General features: G+C 47.1%; 1 protein-coding gene across 4 annotated transcripts in view; it reads left to right on the top strand.

The window, feature by feature from the left end:
• The first annotated feature begins 378 nt into the window (after positions 1-378).
• Positions 379-20970, top strand: part of PAX3 (paired box 3) — a 75235-nt gene continuing 54643 nt past the window's right edge. For 2 of the 4 annotated variants that reach the window (XM_057370775.1, XM_057370773.1), the window contains exons 1-4: positions 379-721; positions 1528-1763; positions 3141-3267; positions 3945-4079. In XM_057370775.1, the coding sequence (XP_057226758.1) occupies positions 637-721; positions 1528-1763; positions 3141-3267; positions 3945-4079 (583 nt within the window). In that variant the 5' untranslated portion in view covers positions 379-636. Of the gene's footprint in view, positions 722-1527; positions 1764-3137; positions 3268-3944; positions 4080-20970 lie in introns of all 4 variants that reach the window. The other 2 variants (XM_057370774.1, XM_057370772.1) reach the window with 1 other exon arrangement.

Raw genomic sequence — 20970 nt, 5'->3', positions numbered from 1 at the left:
TCGCCGGGCTGGGGCGGCCGTCGGGGCACCGAGTAGATCCCCATCGCCGGGTGCCCTCTGCTTGCGGCGAAAGGCCCCAGCACGGCTGTGCGGGGTCAGCGCGGGGCCGTGCCGTGTCAGCCGTGCCGAGCCGAGCCGAGCCGAGCCGTGCGGTGCCGTGCGGTCCGAGCCGAGCCGCGCGGTGCCGGTCCGGTCGCGCCGCCGTCGCGCCGGCCGGGGCGATGAGCGAGAGCCGCCCGCTCGCCCAATCAGCGGGGGCGGCGCGGCCGGGCCGGGCGGCGGTGGCCAATCGCGGCGGTGCCGCCGCCGAGCCGCGCCGGGCACGGAGCCGATAAATGCTCCCGGCCCCGCGGCCGCCGCTCCCCGCAGCACCGGGGACACCGCCAACGCCCCCCGCCCTCCCCGCGCCCAGCCGCGCCGCCCGGCGGGACTCCGGCCCGGCCCCTGCCCTCCCGGTGCGGGGCAGCGCGGGTCACTGACAAAGGGGCAGCGGCGGAGCTGCCTCCTCCCCGCCCCTCGGCGGCATCCCCCACCCCCTCCGGGACCGCTCCTGATTCGGCGGGGCCCGCTGACAGCGCGGGTCTCCCCTAGATCAGCCCTCACCTGGATATAACCCTGCCGGCCGCTGCCGCCGCGATGACAACTCTGGCCGGAGCTGTCCCCAGGATGATGCGCCCCGGGGCCGGGCAGAACTATCCCCGCAGCGGGTTCCCGCTGGAAGGTAAGGCCGCGCCTGGGCTGCCCAGGGTCGGGAAAGGGATAATCGCTCCGTGCCGGGACGCCTGAACAAAGCGGCTCCCCCCCGGCCCGCCAGAACTGGCGCACGGAGGACTCCAGGAGAGCCGCCCGGCTCCCCCTCGGACTGTCAGAGCAGGGGTTTGTCCCGGAACGGGCACGGCTCGGGCCACTGCAGCCGGCGGCTCCGGCCTCGTACGCTGCGAGTGGCCCGTCCCGGGAGCTGGAGGAACCGATCCCTGTTCTCTTAGCCGAGTGAAGGGCGGTGGTTTGGGGAACCCAAAGTTCGGGAAAAAGTTAGAAAAAAATTAAACTCGAATAAAAACAATGCGAACGGAATCGAAAGGGAGTTTAGAACCGTGGGTCGGCACCGGGCCGCTCTTACCCACAGAGCGAGGGCCCCGCAGTGCCGGGAACTACCAGGCCCCTGCCCGAGGGAGGACGGGCGGCTGCGGCGGCTCCCACCGCTCYCGGGGACACTGCGGCCTTCCCGCACCGCTTCCCCCTTCTCCACCGGAGTCGGGCGGGCTCTGAAAGCCGGCTCCGGCGGAGTGCAACAGGTGAAGCCCACGGCCGCCTCCCTCCCCTGCCCGCCGGGCCGGCGGCGGGGTCTCTACGGGAGCTGCGGGGCCCGGGCGCGCTGCGGGGCGGCGGGGCGGGMGGGGGTGAGTTGCCTTAGAAAAGCAACGACAAAAAAACTGTAACAACAACAACAATAAAAAAATACGCAGCAGGATCCGAAGGAGACGTTAACGCCATTTATCCCCCTGCCTCCCTTCCCTCCTTTTCTAGTCTCTACCCCTCTAGGCCAGGGCAGAGTCAATCAGCTCGGAGGAGTGTTTATCAATGGCAGGCCTTTACCCAACCATATCCGGCACAAGATAGTGGAGATGGCCCACCATGGCATAAGGCCCTGTGTCATCTCCCGCCAGCTGCGAGTGTCCCACGGCTGCGTCTCCAAAATTCTCTGCAGGTACCAGGAGACGGGCTCCATCCGGCCGGGGGCCATCGGCGGCAGCAAGCCCAAGGTGAGCCCCTCCCGCCCGCCTGAAACGGGCAAACCCCAGCTGCGGTGGCGGGGAGCGAGGTCCGGCCGGGACACGGCCCAGGCTGGCCAGCACCGGGGTTATAGTCGGGACGGCAGCACCCGGGAGGGTCGAGGGGACCGTGCGAGCCCGAAGGTGGGCGCAGACACTCACGGGGACAGCATCCTCGCCTGTTGCTTTCAAACTTCCACAGACTTTAAAAAATGTTGTTCGAGTTCTTGGCAATAATATACTTTTAATTAAGGAAATTCTATTTTAAAAAAATCTCAAACGAAAACACGGCGAAAAGGGTGKTTTTTTTAGCTCTTGCCTTCCCAGAGCCCCGGGTGCCCCACGCTCACTCCCGCAGGAGCCCAGACGGGCTCCGGGACGGACCGGGACGCGATCGGTCCGGAGACAGAGCTGACCCAGCGCGGCTGGATCGGGCCCTCGCTATTTTCGTTGCAAAGCGCAACAAAACGACCTGTATTTGTCTGTCTCTTTACTGCTCCTTCTCCTGCTCTGTTTACTTTTTCTCCTTGCTCTAGAGCTGCGTGTATTTATAGCTACACCACCGAAAAGTTTGCGCTCACAATAATGGAGACGAATTTTCCCCCTAGGATTAGCCTTTTCCTTCTCCTCCTCTAGCTTTTCTTTCCTACTAAAGCGAAGTAAAGGTTTGAGGTTTTTATTGGAAGTTGTTGCTAAATCTAGGTAAATCTGCCCCCCTTCTTTGATTCTTCTAAAGTCTCGATGCCCGAACTTTTCCTTTCGGTGTTGAGAGTAGAGGTAAATTTTTACAAGCGTGTTACTCAAACGTAAGGCTATTCCCAGCCGGGAGATCGTTCTTTTGTTTAAATTTTAGCTTTTACTTTAACATTTATATTTTATTTTAAAATCACGATGCTACCGTAGAAAAATCCCAGCACTCGAACCTCTCCGCGTTTTTATCATGCTGGTTTTTGCTCGRAGCTGCAAACTTTGTTCAGCCGAAACTTTACTGACCTGGTGCTTCGTTGCCCGGAGTCCTCCGCTGATGGCGACCCGGGGTTTTCTCGGCCTCACGGCAGCCGGTGTTGCCAAATTCGGGGTTTTCCTTCCCGAGGGCTCTGTCCCGCCTTCCCGGGAACCCCGGAGGATTTTCTGGGACGTTTTGTTTAACGCGGAGGGTGCTCGTCTTCTGCGGGCCCGTTATTACCTTCTGTGTTCCCGCTTATTTTACCCTGCCCGCCTTCGGGTGTTTTATATCGGCGTTTCCAAGCGGGGCTCTCGCTGGGACGGCGCGGGCGGCTCCGAGCGCCCCGGGGGCTCTGGCGGCGGCAGCCCGGGCTCCCCCGGCCCTACAGACTGTGCCCGCTCGCCTTGTCTTCACTGAAGCAGGTGACGACGCCGGACGTTGARAAGAAAATCGAGGAATACAAGCGGGAAAACGCGGGCATGTTCAGCTGGGAGATCCGGGACAAGCTGCTGAAGGACGGCGTGTGTGACCGCAACACGGTGCCGTCAGGTACGGAGCGGGGGATTCGGAGGGTCCCGGAGGGTCGGGGGCGGTCCGGGGAGGGCAGCGCGGTACCGGGTGARCCCCGTCCCCCGGGGATCGGAGCCCCGGGCCGGGCCGGTGCCCACGGAGCGGCCGGCRTTAGCACGCGGTGCCTCTGGCGCGTCCCGGGAGGATTCCTGCGCTCGGCGGGGTGTTTTCAATTAAATCGCAACTGCGTCCCCCTCCCCTCCTCCTCCCGAAGCTTCCCCGCCGTCCCCTCCGGGCTGCTGCCGCAGGAGGGCCCGGGGCTTGCCGGAGACGCGGGGCTGGGAAGCAGGAGATAGGGAGCAGCTCCCTGCGCCCGCGGGCTGTTTGCGGGATGGGGCCGGGGGCACACGGAGCCGGAGCATATTTGTGCCGTGCCCGCGGGCTTTTGTCACCCACCCTGCGGGCTCGGGGGAAGGAAAGATTCTCGGGAGCCTCTGAGCCCCGCCGGAGTCCGGTGCGGGACGGTGCCCCGTGAAACCCCCGCGGGGACGGGAGCGGGCGGATGTCTCCCCGAAGTCCCGGCTGGCAGCGGCCGTGGGACACGGGACGGCGGCACTGCTGGGGCACCGCTGGGGCACTCGGCTCCCCGACCCGACCCGAGAGCGGCGGGGACTGCTGGGGACCAGCCGGTCACAGCTCTGCACTCCCCTCTGAAGTGAGCTCCATCAGCCGCATCCTGCGGAGCAAGTTTGGGAAAGGCGAGGAAGAGGAGGCCGAGCTGGAAAGAAAGGAGGTGGAGGAAGGCGACAAGAAGGCCAAGCACAGCATTGATGGCATCCTCAGCGAAAGAGGTAAATTCCCGTTTTCCCCTGCTCTGTGTGGAGCCCTGGGACCGGCCAGTGCCACTCCCAGGTGCTGGTGGGTATGGCTCCCCTTCTCCCAGCGGTTGTGTTGGGGCCAGCGCGGCGGGAGGTGTAGGGCAAGGAATGAACCCTGAACGGTGTGGCTGCCGCATCCCATCTCATCCCACTGCCCCGCCGGGATGACCCTGCAGTGTGCAGGAATGGCACAGAGCTTGGAACAAAGATGGGAGTCACTGTTAGCCTGGCTTTCAATAACCAGGGAGCGGGGAGTCTTGGAGCCACCAGAGCCCCTTGTCACAGCAATGCAGGGGCTCCTTTCCCAAGCCAAACGAAACTCACAGCTGCATAGAAGGGGCACTTGCAGCAAAAGGCTGCGGGTCTCTGCAGTCTGAACAGGGCAGGGAGCCACATGTTTTGTTTTTTTCTGCTCTTAAAACTGCTGGGAAGAGCGTGTGTTGGTGTTTGGCCAGGGACCGCGMGGAGGTTGCAACCTGAACAAGGCGGAGGTGAAGGGCTGCTGCTGGGGCACAGCTGCTCTCCCGTTGAAGCCATGCCTGGCTCCCGGCTGGGCCAGGGTGCAGGGGCAGGCAGGGCCCGGCCGGGCCGTCTGTGTGTGGAAGTCGCTGCCCAGCACATGCACAGGCGCTGGAGAAGGCGAGACAAAAGTACCAAATGAGCTGGTCAAACATTTGTACAACTTTTCCAGCTTTTACAAAGAAGGCCTTCTATACACAATCTACACTTGGAGATGAACTTGGAAAACAAAGAGGGGGGAGTCCATTGAAACTCACACTTTGGCTTTGCACAGACAAAGCTTCAGCTAGCAGCAGCTTGATGTGAACAAAAGAAGGCAACCTTTTTATAATTCAAGGAGAAAAGAAGAGAAAACAGCCCCACAAAAGGCTGAGAAARGACATTATGGGCTTGCAATGAGGGATGAATTATTCAATGAGCCCCTAATAGCTGATGCTCCACGCAGTTTTATGGACTCTTCATCGTGGAAAAAAAAAATAGCTGTTTTTAGAGAGAAARTGTTTATAGCATTTCTAGGCATCAAGGGATGCTGTTGCCATTCAAAGACAACTGAAATCTATTCTTAGAAGTAGGATGTTTCCTTGTTTTGTAGGAACAAACCCCTAAACCCTCCTAAAACTTAGTTTGCAATTGTTGTTAAAACTTTCAGGGAAGCCYTATCTTCTGTGTGTCTGTGTTTGCAAGGATGAGTGTAATACAAACATGCAGAAGATGTTAACAAAATTAGAGATTTTAAGGCCAGAAGGCACAGTTCGATTGCCAGGTCTAGTTGCCCCTGTAGATGGGTCCAGAGTTTCTTCCATCATCTCCTTCAAGAGAGGGTTTTTCTAGGAGGGATGTGCACCCAGATAAAAAATAGCTAAATTCAGTGCCCTAGTTGTTAAATAACTGGCTTTGCTTCCTCCTTGAATTTCTTGACAGAGATTAGAAACAGAAGATAGTAAGCCTTGATAATATCACTGTTTCATGGAACAAAGAGTGTTTAATAGAGAYGGCAAGAGAAAAAAAACTGTTATCAATATCATCCATCCTTCTGTTTCTCTTTGAAACAGTCTTCCTGTTCTCTGCCTGACTGCCCTTTAAAGTGGGGCTCCCCGTTTATTATAAATCAGTGTCTGGGTGCATGGCTGCCTCCCACCAGCCATGGGGAACCCCAAAACTCTTGCAGGAACACCACGGGCTGGACCTGTCTTGCTGTAAGAGGGGCTCACTCGTGGCTCCCAGAACAGTCGTATGAGGAGGCTGCATTCCACCTCCCGACATACTCTCTCCTTCCCTTTTCTGTGGATGTGAGTGTCTTACTTTGTTTGTTTGGAGTTCAATCAGCAGCAATTTTCCCCTTGATTACATGGGGTAGCGCAGCCCTCTCCCACCCTGGGCATGCCGGTTTTTTGCTGAGCGAACGTGACCGGACAGTTCCGTRGAAACGGCAGCTTTGGTAATCCCATCTGTTCTGTGGCAGTGGCTGGGAAGGTTTGGCAGGGCGAGGGAGAGTGTGCTCTTCCCCACAGCAACGCCTGCTCCCCCTCCCTGACTAGCAAGCTGTTGCTTAATCTCATTACTGAGTGCCTGGGATGCTGCAGTGCGAGCGCGCTGCTGCTCCAGAAAACATTTGTTGCCATACTCGTGCCTTAGGTGGAGTGTGATACTATAGGGAAAACACTCCAGTGAAAACATTACAAGAAAAAAAAAATAAAAGAAGCCCACCACTACTTTGTGTATCTGACCAGCAAAACTGTTCTGCTTCAACTCCCATTGCCAGCCCAGGAGCTTTGATTTCACTCCATCTATAAAAATCATCCTGCTCTCTGACTGAAATAACTGGCAGCGCTCCTAAGGATTTTGATGCTGCGGGATCATATTTGCCAGCACCCACCAGTCTGGCCATGAGGCCTGGTGTGGCAAAGGGTGCCTGCTGGCAGCACATCTCAGATGCCCTCTCTGACACTCGGGTTGCTTGTGGAACATCCAAAGGTTATCCTTGGGTGCCAGCTCAGCGCTGAGTGCTCCATGTTACAGAGAAGTGTGAGGTTTTGTGCAGCTAGAAGGATTTTTGTAGCTCTGTTCTTGGGGGTTGAGGTATCCTGGAATGTGGGTGCYGGGAAAGGCTGTGGGATAGGTCAGAGAGTGACTCCTGAGGCTGAGCACCATGCAAAGTGTGGCTCTTCTGCTCGGGAGCACATGTTAGTGCTGGGCATTTGCTGATGCTGCYTGAAAACCCCTTCTCACTGTGGCCTTCGGGTGGCTCAAGAAGTGGCATTTTTTTTTCTGAGGACAAGGATAAAAATTGTAATTTTAATGGCAACTTATTCAAGATTTAGGGAGTACTCMTAGCGGAGTGGGATTAGAGAGAATGGAAACGGGATACTTTTAAAAAATGTGTAATAGAAACAGTATATCATGGGGATTTCTCTCACTGCATACGTAAGTGTAGGTAGACTTTTGTATGCCCAGTGTGATTCTGTTTCAGCCTCTCTCCTCGGACACTTACATATGATTCTCACACTGTTTACAGATGCCACATGTGCAGCCCTGTGTGCACATACATTTCAGCATTTCTGCCAGCGGCACCCTCAAGCCTCATTCTGGGTATATATTTAAAGAAAACTTGATTGTCAGAGTGTGTCTCAGGAAGCTGATAGCTCTATAATAGCATATCTGTATTTCTGCATGCGTGATAATTTTTTCTTAAAGGCACGAGCCATAAATAAAGAACATGAGAAAGTTTTGTGCTTTATATGGCACATCAGGGCTTATTTTTAGCATCGCCACCAGAGAAGAGGGAGTTGCTTGTACCTTTGGTGGGAGTTGTGTGCGGCAYGGTTTGCTGACTAATCTGATAACTGTCCCCTCCGTGAAATAGCTGCTGTTTTGTGGCAGGAACCAGCAGCGATGGGGCAGAGCCGCTCCCCGGGCCCACTGCGAGCGGGTTGGGGCTGGGGCCGGGGCCGGGACCCCCCCGCCCGGCCTCAAAGGGGGCTCTGTTCCCGGCCAGCGGAATTGGCCCCCGGGCCCTGTCCTGGCCGATCCTCCCCCAGTCATGCGCACCCGTCCAAAAAGGGCCCTACTCATCCCAAGCCTCTACCCTTGGCTCTACTGAGAGCAATTCAGGCTACAGCAGACTAAATTGCCTCCTTTATTTTCTTCTTACTTTCATCTTGGACCAAACCCTTCCCCCCTCTCCCTCCCCTTCCTCTTTTCTTTTTTTCTGTGTGCCTGAGGCTCACATTAATACAATTTCGGCACCACCCCTATTTTAGTGTGTGTATGTGGGGAGTTTGAAGGGGTAGGGAAAAAAAAGGACCTTAGCACAAAAGCCCTGCTCAGCAGCTCGAAAGTTCAAGCTGCTGCTGCCTCTCTAGCTGTGTGATGCTTTTCCTGTTTGTGAGTTTTGGGAAACATTTTTGCTTTGTACTGTAATGGAATTAGAGGACAGATGCTGACTGTAAATGGGACACGCGACTACCAGCCCCTAGCTTAAATATTTAGATGCAATGTTACAATTACTGACTTGATGCACAGGCTTTGAAGTGGTGGCACATGATCTAAAGGGTAGCTCGAGCTGGATGGGCTGGCAGATGTTTTGATTAGGGCTGGTCAGTATCAGGCAGCCAGTTATTTTTGGATTGCTAAACTAATAAAGATACTTTATTAAGGGAGAAGATTAACATGGAGGCACCAGATATCAGTTTGAGCCATCTCATTAATTTCTACATTTCAGACTGTGGGTTAGTGGCTGGAGAATGGAATGAGGCAGATGCTGAGTTAGATTTTGGTTGGTTTTCCARTGCAGGGCTTGTCCTGGTTTTGCTCCTGTCCCAGGGCACAGGGGTAGGAGGGTTTATGTGCTGTGTGCAATGCTGTTGTGGGCTGAGGAGCACAGTTTGTTCCTTCTCCATATTCATGGTAAAGATTCACTTATTGAATGAAATGTGATGGCTGTGGTTGCAGGCAATTATCTTCCTGAGTCAGGAATTTCATGAAGTGCTCAATGTGTTTGGTCACTAGCAGTCTAAGAAATCAACTTGTGTCACTTGAACAGTGTCATTTCTGAATGAAAATGCTTAATTAAGAAAAACTCCCCAGAGAGTCCAGAATTTGGCTCAACACAGATAGTGCAAACCATCTTTTCCGTCTGTCTTTTTCCCTTCTTCTTTTCTTACATGTTAACAGTGAGAGTCCAGAGCAGGGTAGCAAAGTCAGGTGTTCACGCAGGCGATGCCACACAAACCCAGCACAGCTTTGTTTCTTCTGCCTGTCCCATCACCACTGTGGGGCTCTGGACCAGCCTTCTGCTTCCAAATAATTATTCTGAGATAATAATAATAATAATAATAGTACCACCTGATGGCCTCAGCAATGAATAAGGACCTCACCACCAAGTGAGAATGTGATGTCCCAGCACGCTGAGCGTTTTTAGAAAGGTGCTAAATGTTTTGAGTTTAGGGTGACTTCAAAGCGGAGTTTGCTCTTCCAGAGCTGCTGGGGGCAGCTCGTGCCCTCCTGTCTTGGATTGGGGATTTTGAGGAGAGTGCTAATTGTCAGACTAACTGCAGGCTAATCGTCTGACAAAAGCACCAGTAATATTTCCAGCTGCGGGAAGAAAGGGCGTTAATCTAGCAGCGATTCTCTGAAGTAATACAAATATACATCATATCCTTTGCTTGAAATCATGATTTTGTTAGTGGCTTTGCATGTTTTGCCATCTTAGGGACATTTTCTTCAACTTAAAAGAGTCGGTGCCCGTTCAAGCAGAATTGCTGTGGGCATCCTTTCCGGTTTTTCTAATTGCATGTATYGAGAACAAAGCTGAATGTTATTTTAGCAAATGTCAGGATTGCTTCACACACAGCAGCTGATTAACTTGAATTTGTACCCAAGTTAGCACCTTATTTTGTTGTTCTGAAAATCTTCATCCATTAAACTTACAGGGTGTCATTCTGGAAAGGCTGAGGCAAGAAAGTGTGTTGGTTAATTTTGGTGTGGCTAGGACTTCCTCTGAAAACGCGTTTTACATATTTGCCTTTCCAGATTTTCCTACGGTTGCAGAATCTGTGATGTCAGTAGGAATTTGSCATAACAGACATCAGACTTTTCTTGAAACCAGCTCTGGAGAAATGCTCAGGTTTGGGGTGTAAGAGGGTGCACTCGGTTGGGTCTCAGCCTCAGCCGTGCAGATCAGAGGGTGAGGAGCCCTCTCAAAGGGCCCATTCATGTGTGTAACTCACGTGGGCTGGGGCACGCAGAACCCGGCCCAAATTTGTCCTGTTCTGTTGGTGGAAAGCACCCACTGCACAAGAGAGTCACTCTAATCCCCAGTGAAACTCTGGCACTGAGCRCAAGGATCTTTGCGTCTGTGTTTACACAGAGGCAGCGATGGAATCGGCAGACAGACAGAGGTTTCAATTAGATAAAAAGCTAATTAGCAATTAATTCTGTGAGTAAAAGCCAACACTGATAAAATCCTTAAAACAAAYAATTTCTCATGTCTGATTTTGGATAATGATTCTCTGTTGGATCAKGCAAAGATGACACTTTTATCTAACACTTATTTGGGGAACATTAAGTTTGGTTGGGGCTTACTTATCGATAAGGGTTGGAACAGGGTTTAGGAGAGGGAAGCCAATAAAGCTGATAGTGATAAATTATCATGAGTCCCCAGAGCTATGCAATAAAACTGCATTGGGAAATGAAGCAGAACTACAAAGTGCTCTCTGGTTAATTTAAGAAGAAATTGAGTGAAACACAAAGCAATAAATCAGAGCAAGGCAGTCAATGTGAATTTCTCCATGTAAATGTCACTTTAACTCCTATGTAGCAAACACATGTGGCTAGAAAAAGAACAAAATACAGAAATAAAAATGCAGAGTACTTCCAAGTGGTCCCTGAACGCTGAGCTCTCTGGATAATAAAAATAATGTACAGTAATGTAATTCACCACAAGACCTTGTTTAGCGTAGTGTGAGCGTGGCATGTTACTTTACTTGCCCTGGAGTACTCCTGCCCCATGCTGTTAGACTAATTCAGTTTAAATCACTCTGCCTAGAAAAAAAGTGAAGCGTAATGAAATTAAAACTCACTGAGGACACATTAAARTGTGTCATGTGCTGAGATTATTTAGTTAGGGGAGTTTGATGTAATTGTTGACAGGTCATTTATTCATCCTAGTAAATAAAGATTCACGAACTAATAAGAATGTGCATATATAACTAGTAAGACAGTAAAAGGCAATTAAGCAGTCAGTTTAATGTCTTATCTTGCTGGTTGCCCTACAGTTGTTTTACAACTAGGAATTAAAATTTGAAAAGAAAGTTTTCAGTGTCCCTGGCCAAATATTGATTAAGTAGTTGTTTGCTGATGCCATTGTGGCACATAAAAAGGCCAGTGGTTCTGCCCCTTGTTGTTCATCTTCCATTGTTGCTGATTCTTAACCTCGGAGATCAAAGGAGGATCATTTCAGTTTATCTGTCTTGGAAAATCCTTCTTTGCTCCTAAACCCGTATGGATTAATGGCCAAATTGTCTTTAATGAGATGTGAAATTTGAATGGAATCCTTATTTTGCATGGTCTGTTGAATGTATATACTGTATGCTCTTACAGTTCTGTGTTTTTTTGTTTTTTTTTTTTTTTTTTTTTTTACTTTAGCATTGCTGGGTTTGATTTTGTTTCAATCACTTTTATTTTTAGTAAACAGTGCATTGAAATGTTATTACTGTAGCAGGTAAAATACAATGTACTTAACTGAATTTTGCTAAAACGAATTTTGTTCCTTGTAATCTTTTTGATGAGTGTAACCTTAAGAGGGAAAAAAAACTTGTGATTGTATACAAAATCACACAGGAGATAAATAGTTCAGGGCCACCAAATAAAGAAAGGGAGCTTGAGAAGCCAGCCCATTCTCCTGACAGGGCTCTCAAAATAATAAAGGGACCAGTAACAAGCTTGCAACATTTGTTTGGTCATTTTCTTCAATTYGGATTTTAGGGACCCTGCTTGCCTCAGCCAGGGTAGTTGTGCTGTCCCTTCTCACAAAAAGGGGGAAGTTGGATCGACGAGGCTGCGCAGAAAAACAAGCAAGGCTCCCCGAGAACAATCAGTTCCTTGTTGCGTGGCAGAAAGCTATTCTTATTTCAGAGATAGTAAAATATATCCCACCACACTCCCGGTAGAAGAGACTGTGCAATCTGGATGCGTTTTGTTGTAATTGTAATRTGAATTTTTGTCTGAATTGTGAGGTATGCAAATGCTAAATCCAGGTCCTGCTGCATTCACTGGAGACAGAAGTTTAGTTTCACTAACAGCAGTTGAAGCCTGGTAAAGCCCGAAAGCCTCTGCTGGTGTTGCACTGATTTTTAGGTGTTTTTAGGTGGGTGGGTGGGTGAGTCTCAGCCCTTTACTCTGCTGTTTGTAAGCTGCAGTGAAGACAGAATTTTAAAAATTATAATTTTCTCATTCTTTTTTTTTCCAAGTACACTCTGTCCGGTTATCTCTGATTAAAATATCAGTTTGTGCATACTTTGCAAGTACTTGGTTACTTTAGGAGACATTTTGTCCCAGAGTAAGAGCTAACACTCTTTGAAAGCATTTTAGATACAAATTGCCCTAAAGTCCGTGAACTCAACTTTTTTGTTTCCATGGAGAACTATGGTGAGCACACTGATACCCATGCTACCTTTTGATTTTTTTTATGGATATTTGCCTGGTTGTAGACTTTCTGCCAAACATGATCAGTGTTTRTATCATGCACAAGCCCATATAAGGACCAGTCTTAAGGATTTTTGCATTTATGATATGCCTCATGTCGGATGTCTGATCCAAAAATGACTATGTAGTAATTTCTTTATCAGATATAATGTCACATAGATCGCTGTGGTTTGAACAGTATGAGGAATAAACTGTCTGTGGCTGACATTTCTGCAAGCAGACAGCTTATTCRGCCCCTGTCAAATCTTATTCACCTTTCCTAAATGAGTAGGACTGTTCATGCCAATATAATTGGAATCTTTTCCACGTACTAGCCGAGAAAAGCAGAGCAGCCAGAGATCTTTAGGCAAAATTACTCTGAAATTCGTTAAAAATGTAACCAATGTGTAACCACCTACCCCCTGTGAGGCAGTAGCACCAACCATRCTCCGTGTAACCAAAATGTACTCGGAGCTGCTTTCCATCTCTGTGTTTAACTGTCCGGAGAGGATGGAGATGAGGATAGACAGGCTTTATAGAAACCAGGCTAGCTGAGTAGCAGGAATGCTTCCACAAAAATCCCATTTTTACTGAAGATGCTGTGGCAGGGCTTCCTTTTCATTTTGACCTAAGGGCTGTTTGATCTGGTGTGAAGTGCTGAAGGGTCAGAGCGTGAGGTGGGGGGATCTGTGCCCCAGTCAATACYCTGACACCTACCCAGCTCCTCCTGTCAGGCTGAACAGCCAGACAAAAACTTGCACAGAACTGGCTGGAAGTCAGGACTCAGCTGGTTTCATGAACTGCAAAATAAGTTTTTTTCAGAAAGAAGCGGTTTTGACAGAAAAAAAAAAAAATAGGAAGTGGAAAATACTAATCTAAAGAAAATGGGAGGTGAAATACACTGTTTCACAATGAAATTGTGAAAAGTACAGATTTTGAAAAATAAAAAATCTCTGGAATTCCATTTACCAAAGGATAAATCGAGCTTGGCTCCACTGCAGATGGTGAACTGATGCTGGTGTGTGAGTGAGCGCTGAGTTAAATTATCAGTGTTTACACAGAAGAAGAGATACTTCCAAACAACTGCAAGCTAAGGAGTGATGGTTTAAGTGATCAATCATCAAATCTTTGCCGGGTGATGTAGATTTTCTGTAGATTTTTAACACACTTGGTGCAGAGAAAGGCATTGTGTGCACCTCCCTTGCTGCCCGTGGTGGCTGTGCCCTRTATGGTATATGACTTCACTGTGTTCTTTGTCTGTGGAGCTGGAAAATAATAGAAGCAAACATTTAAGAATCTGTTTAGAAGATTGTACAATAGATGTCACAGTTAGGAAAAAGCCCTGTGGGTTCATCCCTGGTTTAGCACAGTTGATTTGACCTGCTCTCTTTTAAATCAACAGGCTCAAGCAAAAAATGCTGGAATATTTGGCAGCTCTACAGAAAACCACACAAACCCCTGTTGCTTTAGTGCCCACAACTTGTTTTCCAACAAATACAGTGTTGCCTTTTGAAAACCCCTTAAAACCAAGTGCTTGTCCACCTCTCCTGAACAAGGCTGGGGCTGGCRTGAGCTGCATGTGGTGTGCACTGGRGCAGGGGCTGAARCAGCCAGCAGCATTGCGAGGTCTCAGGATGCTCACATGTGCTGGGAAAAATGCAAAATGGCTGTGTACAGCAGACATTTTTAACATCTCTTTATTATTTCCATCTCTCTCTACGTTTAAAAAGTTTCTTGAGATCAAACTGTGTTGACATTTACATGGGAACAGTCCTGTGTTCTCAGAAGGGCTCTGTGGGGTTATTTAGCATTGGATTTGACCCTCTATGAAAGTTTAATTATATTCCAGCTTTGAGGGGACACATTCACTTTCTCAGACTTAGCAAACCTTAGCTAAACATCTATTTTTTTCTGGTAAAGAAGAGATCTGACAAAGTCAGTAAACGTAGTTAAAATGCTACAGGCAGAGCAAATTAAAAAAAGCTGCTTTAGAGAATGGCACTTAATTTTTCTAACACATGATTTAGCAAAAAATGGGCAAACAATCACTACCCGGCTCTGTGCTGGAAGGAGCTCTGTAACCAATGTGCTTCATCAGTCCTGGCAGGATAGGAGGCAGTGCTGCTCACTGCTTTCTGCCTCCTCCCTGGGTATCAGAGGGGGAAGGACACTCTGTCCCCCTATACAACATTCCTGCCCTCAACCTTTGATCCTAATCAACACAGAAAATGAAATTTTTGGAAGGACACTGGTAGCTCTAATTCTAGTTGTCAAAACCTGCACTATAATGGGTGTAAAGAATTTTGTCCCCAAGCTGTCAGAGGTCACTTGGCTGAGGAAGAACTTAAACCAGAATTCAAAGTTATTGTGCTTCTCCTGTATTAGCAATTGAAAAGATGGAGTGATGATGGATGATGTAAATATTTTTCTTAATCTGACATCAAGAATGGACTTGTCAGCCCTGGAAGAGTATATCAGAGACAGAAATTTAAARTGGCTATCAGAAAAAAATCCTAAATATAGCTAGCATCTAAATAGTGGTATATTTTAACAACCAGATAATGGTAGTTATAAAGAAAAAATAGAAGACTCCAGAAAAGTGCTATGAGGGRGAAGAAAAGGATCCTCCAGGTAATCAAGAAGTGGAGGAGGGACTCACCTGTTCCTAATCTTGAGTGCTACTATGCAGAAAAGTCACTGTTAAAGAAATGGGCCAGGTGGTGCTTATTTTTTGGCCACTGGTTAGCACAGGGAGGGTCTATGGGATGGTGGATTTCCCAGGATGGCAGAGGGGGAACTCCTTGGATGYGCTTCTGTGTCACTCCTCCTGCCTTAGCCTCAGAGTTTTTGTGGAGTGTTGTGCCCTCAGGGTGCCTTGGGCCCTGTTTTAGGGCCAGGTCCTTTGGCTAAAAGTCCCATTGTGCTTCTCTGAGTTTGAGCTTGAAGCAGAGAGCAGAGTTCTTGTGATCCAGGGCTGGCTCCCAGCCCAGGTGTGAGCTGGGGCTACCCTGTTTCCAACCCAGCAAGTTCCTTGCTTTGACCTTTTCTTCTGGGAGGCTTGCAAGTGATTTCTTGATATTTATTGTGAGATTTAAAGCTTCTCCAGGACTGTTGTGTTCTCCAGGAGGAGATGGTGTGGTCWCAGCTGTGCTCTGTAGGTGCTGGTTTGCACCTGGTGACCTCCAGCTCTTGGAGGGGATGCCTCAGGTTCTTGTGATTTGGGCTAAAATCACTTTCCCCACCCTTGCACAGCTGGTGCTGGTTTGCTGCTGTTGAAAAGGGGCTGCCCAGGGGCCTTCCCAGAGGTTTTAACTTTCGTCTCACTGCGTTGGGGTGAGTGTGGTTTATTCATCTTTGGATTGGGGTAAGGAATCTTTTTTACCCCTTTAGAATAGCAAGGAGTGATCTCGGTGACTAATACAAGYGATACCCCTAAATACAAATGAAAAAGAGCAATGTGGTTATGGTGAAATTGGTGTGGAAGAGCTGGATTTAGTTTGAAGGGGAACTGGTTGAAGTTACTACAATTTGCTCTGTGTTTCTCCCTGTGATTTTCTGCGTTGCCGGTTCCTGGAGGCAGCTGAGGTAGGACAGCTCATTCCTTCACAGTTATTGTCTCTGCTGCTCCTGTGTGGTTAAATTTTCTCATTGTATCTGTGGTGGTTTTTCCTTTTTGTGTGGTTTTTTTTGTATTTTGTTGGGGGGCTTTTTTTATTTATTTTTTTTTTTTTAAAGAAATGGGAAAATAACATTTTCCTCTCTTAGTGGTGTTTCCAAATGTTTGGTGTCCAGGAATCAAAAGTATTCCATAGGTCCAGCTGTCATAGTTCATCTGCTGGGAYTGCAAATCCGGGTGGAATGATGCTCTGGAATGAATGCTTTGTGGCTGCATAGGATTGCAGCCTGTCCTTGGAAGAGCAGTTGGGCTTCCAGCTTTTGGGTTTTCAAAGTTGGGGAACATTGGGGGTTGTTTGTAGAGGGGTCAGTGGGTATCTCCTGGTCCAGTGGCCCATGGTGTGGACCCTTTAACWCACCAGGTGCTGCAAGTCCTGGCACAGAGCAGCAGGGCTGTGCTTTGGTGACATGCACTTTTATTTTTAATAGCTTTATTGCTATTTTTCAAAACTAAAGCAGAACAATAGCTAGTGTGGTCTGGGATTAAGTTCATGGATTCAGACRTGTTTACACTGAGGTTCTGAGCCACAATGTATTTACTGTAATTTAGCAATAATTAATGCATATTTTTTGCTGGTTTTGCTGAGTCTCTCATGAATACCCTGCAATTCTCTCAAATATGTGATGTGAAAAATATATCCAATAATATATAAAAATAATCATTGGTTCTAAGAGAGTTTTTGATGCTTGAAATTGATGTGGTTGTGACTGGGCACGCAGGTCTTGCACTGGTTTCTCTTCTACAACTGCTCTTGAGTTCACTAAAATGTATATTTCCTGGATGACTGGAAATATTTTATTTCTTTTTATTTTTTTTTAAATTTTTTTTTTAGTAATGTGCTTGTTGAAACAGAAATATATACTGAGCAGAAAAAGGACACAAAAATCATGCTTTAAACAGTCTTTTGTTGTGCATTGCAAGCATTTGTAGTTTAAAACTGTAGCTTTCCATTCTTATGCAAGATAATGCATTTGTCAGTGGTGGGATTTTGTGTTACACAGGCTGACTGGAGATTAACACTTTAGTTTGATTTTAAACTTTTATTAAATGAAATCTGTAATTTTATTTTATATGCATTTTTTCTGATAAAGAGAAATAGTTCAGCAACTTGGACATGAACTTAGGAGCCAAAAAACTGAGGAGCCCATTGCAGTTAATAGACTGGCTTAAACTTGTCAACAGGTCTTTAAAAAATAAGTTTTTAGATGTAAAACTGCAGTAGAACTTRCAGTAAGGCAGTATTTGTGAAAAGAAAAAAAAATTCACTGATTTCTAAAGTTTCAAGGAAAATTATATTGTTACAGTCTATTCTTTAAACAGCAATTTATAGGTTTGGTTTTGTGTGTTTTTCTTCTTTTTTGCCACCACTAATTAATAGTGTCAAGCCTGTGAGATTCCTCATAAATCTGAAAAAAGGCCTATTGAATTTAATAGCAAGACTTGCATTGTCTTTAATGAAATTTGGTCAGATCCTAAACAGAGACGGGTTTTTTTTCTGTCTCTCTTTTTTTTTTTTCTATTTTTCCCCCCTCTCCTTTCCTTAAGGGAGAAAAAGTTTTGAGTTTTTCTGAGGAAACCGAGGAATTCTAGCATTCCCGGGCATGAGAGGAGAATACTGATTAGAATCAGGCAGAGAGCAAGCAGGTGCTGAGCATGTTCATTGCTTAACCCCCTGCCCTGCTCCTGCATCCCTGCCTGACCCAGCGCACAGACCCCGCAAATAGCAGCGAGTTGCCAGATGTTGGGGATGTTTTCAGTAGGGTGATTATTCACCAGGTCTCGTCTAAAACCAGGGAGTGCCTACAATGGCTGTGTTTCATGTTTAAAGCTGGGCTGGATAAGCCATYGGAGAGTGTTTTGAGGAAAAATACTGTATTTTTGGCTGTTTTGTTGCTGGCTGCTCTGCATTTGTGGTGTCCCTTTGCAAAAAGTAATACAAAAASCTAACAAGCAGAGCAGATTGCCTGAGAGGGAAAAAAGACCTAATTTATTTTTCTCCTTTTTTTTTTTAATGAACAAAAAAAAAAGATTTTATGGCTTAGAAGCAGTACACCCTAAAGAGAGGTGTGTTTAAAAGTTAAGACTCGAAAGCTTTTGTCTGGAGAAGAATACGCTTGGTGTAAAGAGGGGCACAATGGAAGTCCTTTCTTCCAGTTATGTATGGACGAGCATCAGTCAGCCAAGGAAGAACTTCAAAGGGCAAAGAGAAAACTTGCCAGGCTCTTTCTTTCCTGACAGGTTCTTCGGGAGGTAAGATGGGGAGAGCTGTTTGTGCTGGGAACTGGAGCTCTCCTCCTGTAGCAGGGGAGGTAATAAATCATGTGCAAACAGAGGTACCCAGCCTCAGCTATCTCTGTCTCCAGCTGATTTTCCTTTTTGGAAGTTACTAAACCATCCCATCYCATGAGTCTTTTATTGCTTATTCATAAAGGAGTCTCAAATTCCACTTCTGCCTTGCTGGAAAGGCACCATGCCAGATAGAGGAGGGAGATGATCTATTTATTTTTCTCCAAAAAATACTCATTATTCGTAAGATGCAATTTGCCTTTAAGGTGGAAAAAWCAGCCCAAATGTGTTTGAATATAAGTGGTTCCAAGGATATAACCGCTGTGCATTAAAACAGCAAATGAACCTCATGCTTGCAAGTGTGTATGCAGAATGCCAGGGCTGGTAAAGGGGATGCTTGTGTGATAGGAAACAGAAACTCCAAATAGCACCTAGGAATCTTTTCATCATGGCCTTGCATCATCGTATCACTTTACAAAATTAAAATTTATTTTTTCTAAGGAATTTATTTACAGGATGTTAAATGCTGCAGTCTAGAGTAATTGGTCTCCTTTTAAAATGGGTTAAAGTAGCAGTTTTAGTGTTACCTGTGGGACTGTGCTCTGGAGGCACTGTTTTAGTGGATGGTGTCTGTAGTATCAGTCTCTGAGGCACAACAGAGAGAGCAGAGCAGACCTGRTGGAGAAAGCAGCACTTGTGATTTGCCAGGAGCACAAAGCAGAGCRGTCTGAACTGTGCTGATGCTCCTGCTGATGCACACAGGAATATTCGCTTTCTGGGGAGTGGGGTAGGGAAGGCCAGGTGCCTTTTGGTAGAACAAAAGAAACCCTGCAGCATCTCTTAATATTTGAGAAATGCTTGCACAGGTGAGTGGGAGCCCCCCTGGCAGCCTGTGATCACCAGCAGGGTGTGAGCATCAGTGAGTGTCCCTTGTGCTGCCTGGGGCCGAGCAGAGCTGTGGGAGCAGTGCTGGGTCTCCTCTCTCAGGAGCTTTGGAGCAGTTTTTCTGGGGTTCAGGGAAGGGCCAGGTCAGCTGTTCTCAAAGAGTGTGGTGCAAGCCTGGATTTGGGGTTCAGAGCTGCAAAGAGGAGGCTGAGCAGTTTTTCTGTGCTTTCCTATCCTGATTATCCAGCTGTGCCAGACTCAAAATTTGAGTCCCTGTCCATGACAGCCCTCATTCATTTAGCTGTGCATGAGACAGGGAAGAAGAAGCAGTAATTATGAACGAGCTGGCAGTGCTGTGTTCCAGTAACTGTTTCATGGTGCGTTTGAGCTGATGGCTGTAAGAATGGAAAATAAGCCTTTGGGATGATGTGGAAGGTCTCTGTTTGCATGCTCTGTCTCTTGGCTCAAGCCTGCCCTACGTGCTCAGGCATCCTTGGCATCAGTCAGGCTTTTTGAAGGAAATGGGGTTTCTCTGAGGGTTAGGTTCAAAATCAATCATTTGCCCACAGCAGCAACAGTTGTGATATTTGCTTGACCTATTTAGACAAAGTCTTTGGGCTGCTTTGAAGCCATCAGGAGAAGGTAACAGAAAAGCCAGTTTAGTGTTGGCTGGCTTAAATTTCCTGTGTAAGGGTTTGCACACCTATTGAGGAAAAATTCTCTAAGTGAATAAAAGATCAGTTCCCACTGTGTTAAAAATTTCAGGTGAGTTCAGCTTCACTGCTGAGAAAACTTCATTTAGCAAAGAAAAAGGGGTGTTTTACAGAACAAAGTCGTGCAGTTGTGTCAAATGGTCATTTGAAACAATGACGCTTTATAGTAAACTTCAAATGTGAAATACTACAACTAATTTTTTTTTTTTTAATTTCGATATAACCCAATGCCATCTAATTCTCTGAAAATCAGGTCTATAAACAATCACTTACAATGAATTTTATCTTTCATTTTGGGGAAAGGGTGAAAAAAGTAAATAGGATTTGAAGCTGAAAATGGGACAACAGACTTGAATTTGGTAGAATTCTGTCAGCAGGATTTAGTTTTTCAAAAGTAAAGGAAAGAAGAGCATTTTGGATTTCAGTTCTGTTGTGGGCTGACAGTCTTAGACCACTAATGGAAATCAGATAATAGTCCTTGTTTTACTTCATCTGTACAGAGTTTAAAACATCATTGGGAAATGCAAGAATTTGGTTCCTTCTTTCATGGAACTTACAATCTTGCAATTTGAATGCAACTTTTTGACCATCAYAATGGCTCTGTATTCTTATCTCCAAAGTGCTTGATTTTACAAAATTATAAGTGTCTTTTGGCTTCTCTTGTGGAAAAGTTCTAGATAAATTCAAGGTATTTTACCCAATTCTTTTCCAGATTTAAACCACTCTCTATTTGCTAAAGATTGAGACAGGGAAAAGTTGAGGACTATGAGAGATTTTTGTTTTGCTGCCGCTTTTCATCAGATGTTCATCACTCATGGAGTGCCACAGGCACTTACAGAATGAGTCTGTACAGATATTCAAATAGAATAAAAACCTAAAAATTTGTCTGGCAAGTTTGTCATGCACATATTCAGGACACATTTGGGCATTTATCTGTCTCTGCCCTTGACTGCATGGGGAAGAGAGCAGGGTAAAGAGCTCAGCATCAGGTTCAGTACACTCAGATTCAGCCACTGTCATCTTCTTTTTCCTGTATATTTCTGTAGCTGCTGTGTATTCCTGATTCAAAGTCTAGTAAAAGAACAATTTTTAATCTACTTTT

This window comes from Malurus melanocephalus, unplaced genomic scaffold, assembly GCF_030028575.1.
Source record: "Malurus melanocephalus ecotype Western Australia unplaced genomic scaffold, MMel_1.1 scaffold_132, whole genome shotgun sequence".
Taxonomy (NCBI): domain Eukaryota; kingdom Metazoa; phylum Chordata; class Aves; order Passeriformes; family Maluridae; genus Malurus; species Malurus melanocephalus.
Note: the sequence above shows the minus strand (reverse complement) of the source record. Positions and strands in the feature narration are given on the sequence as shown.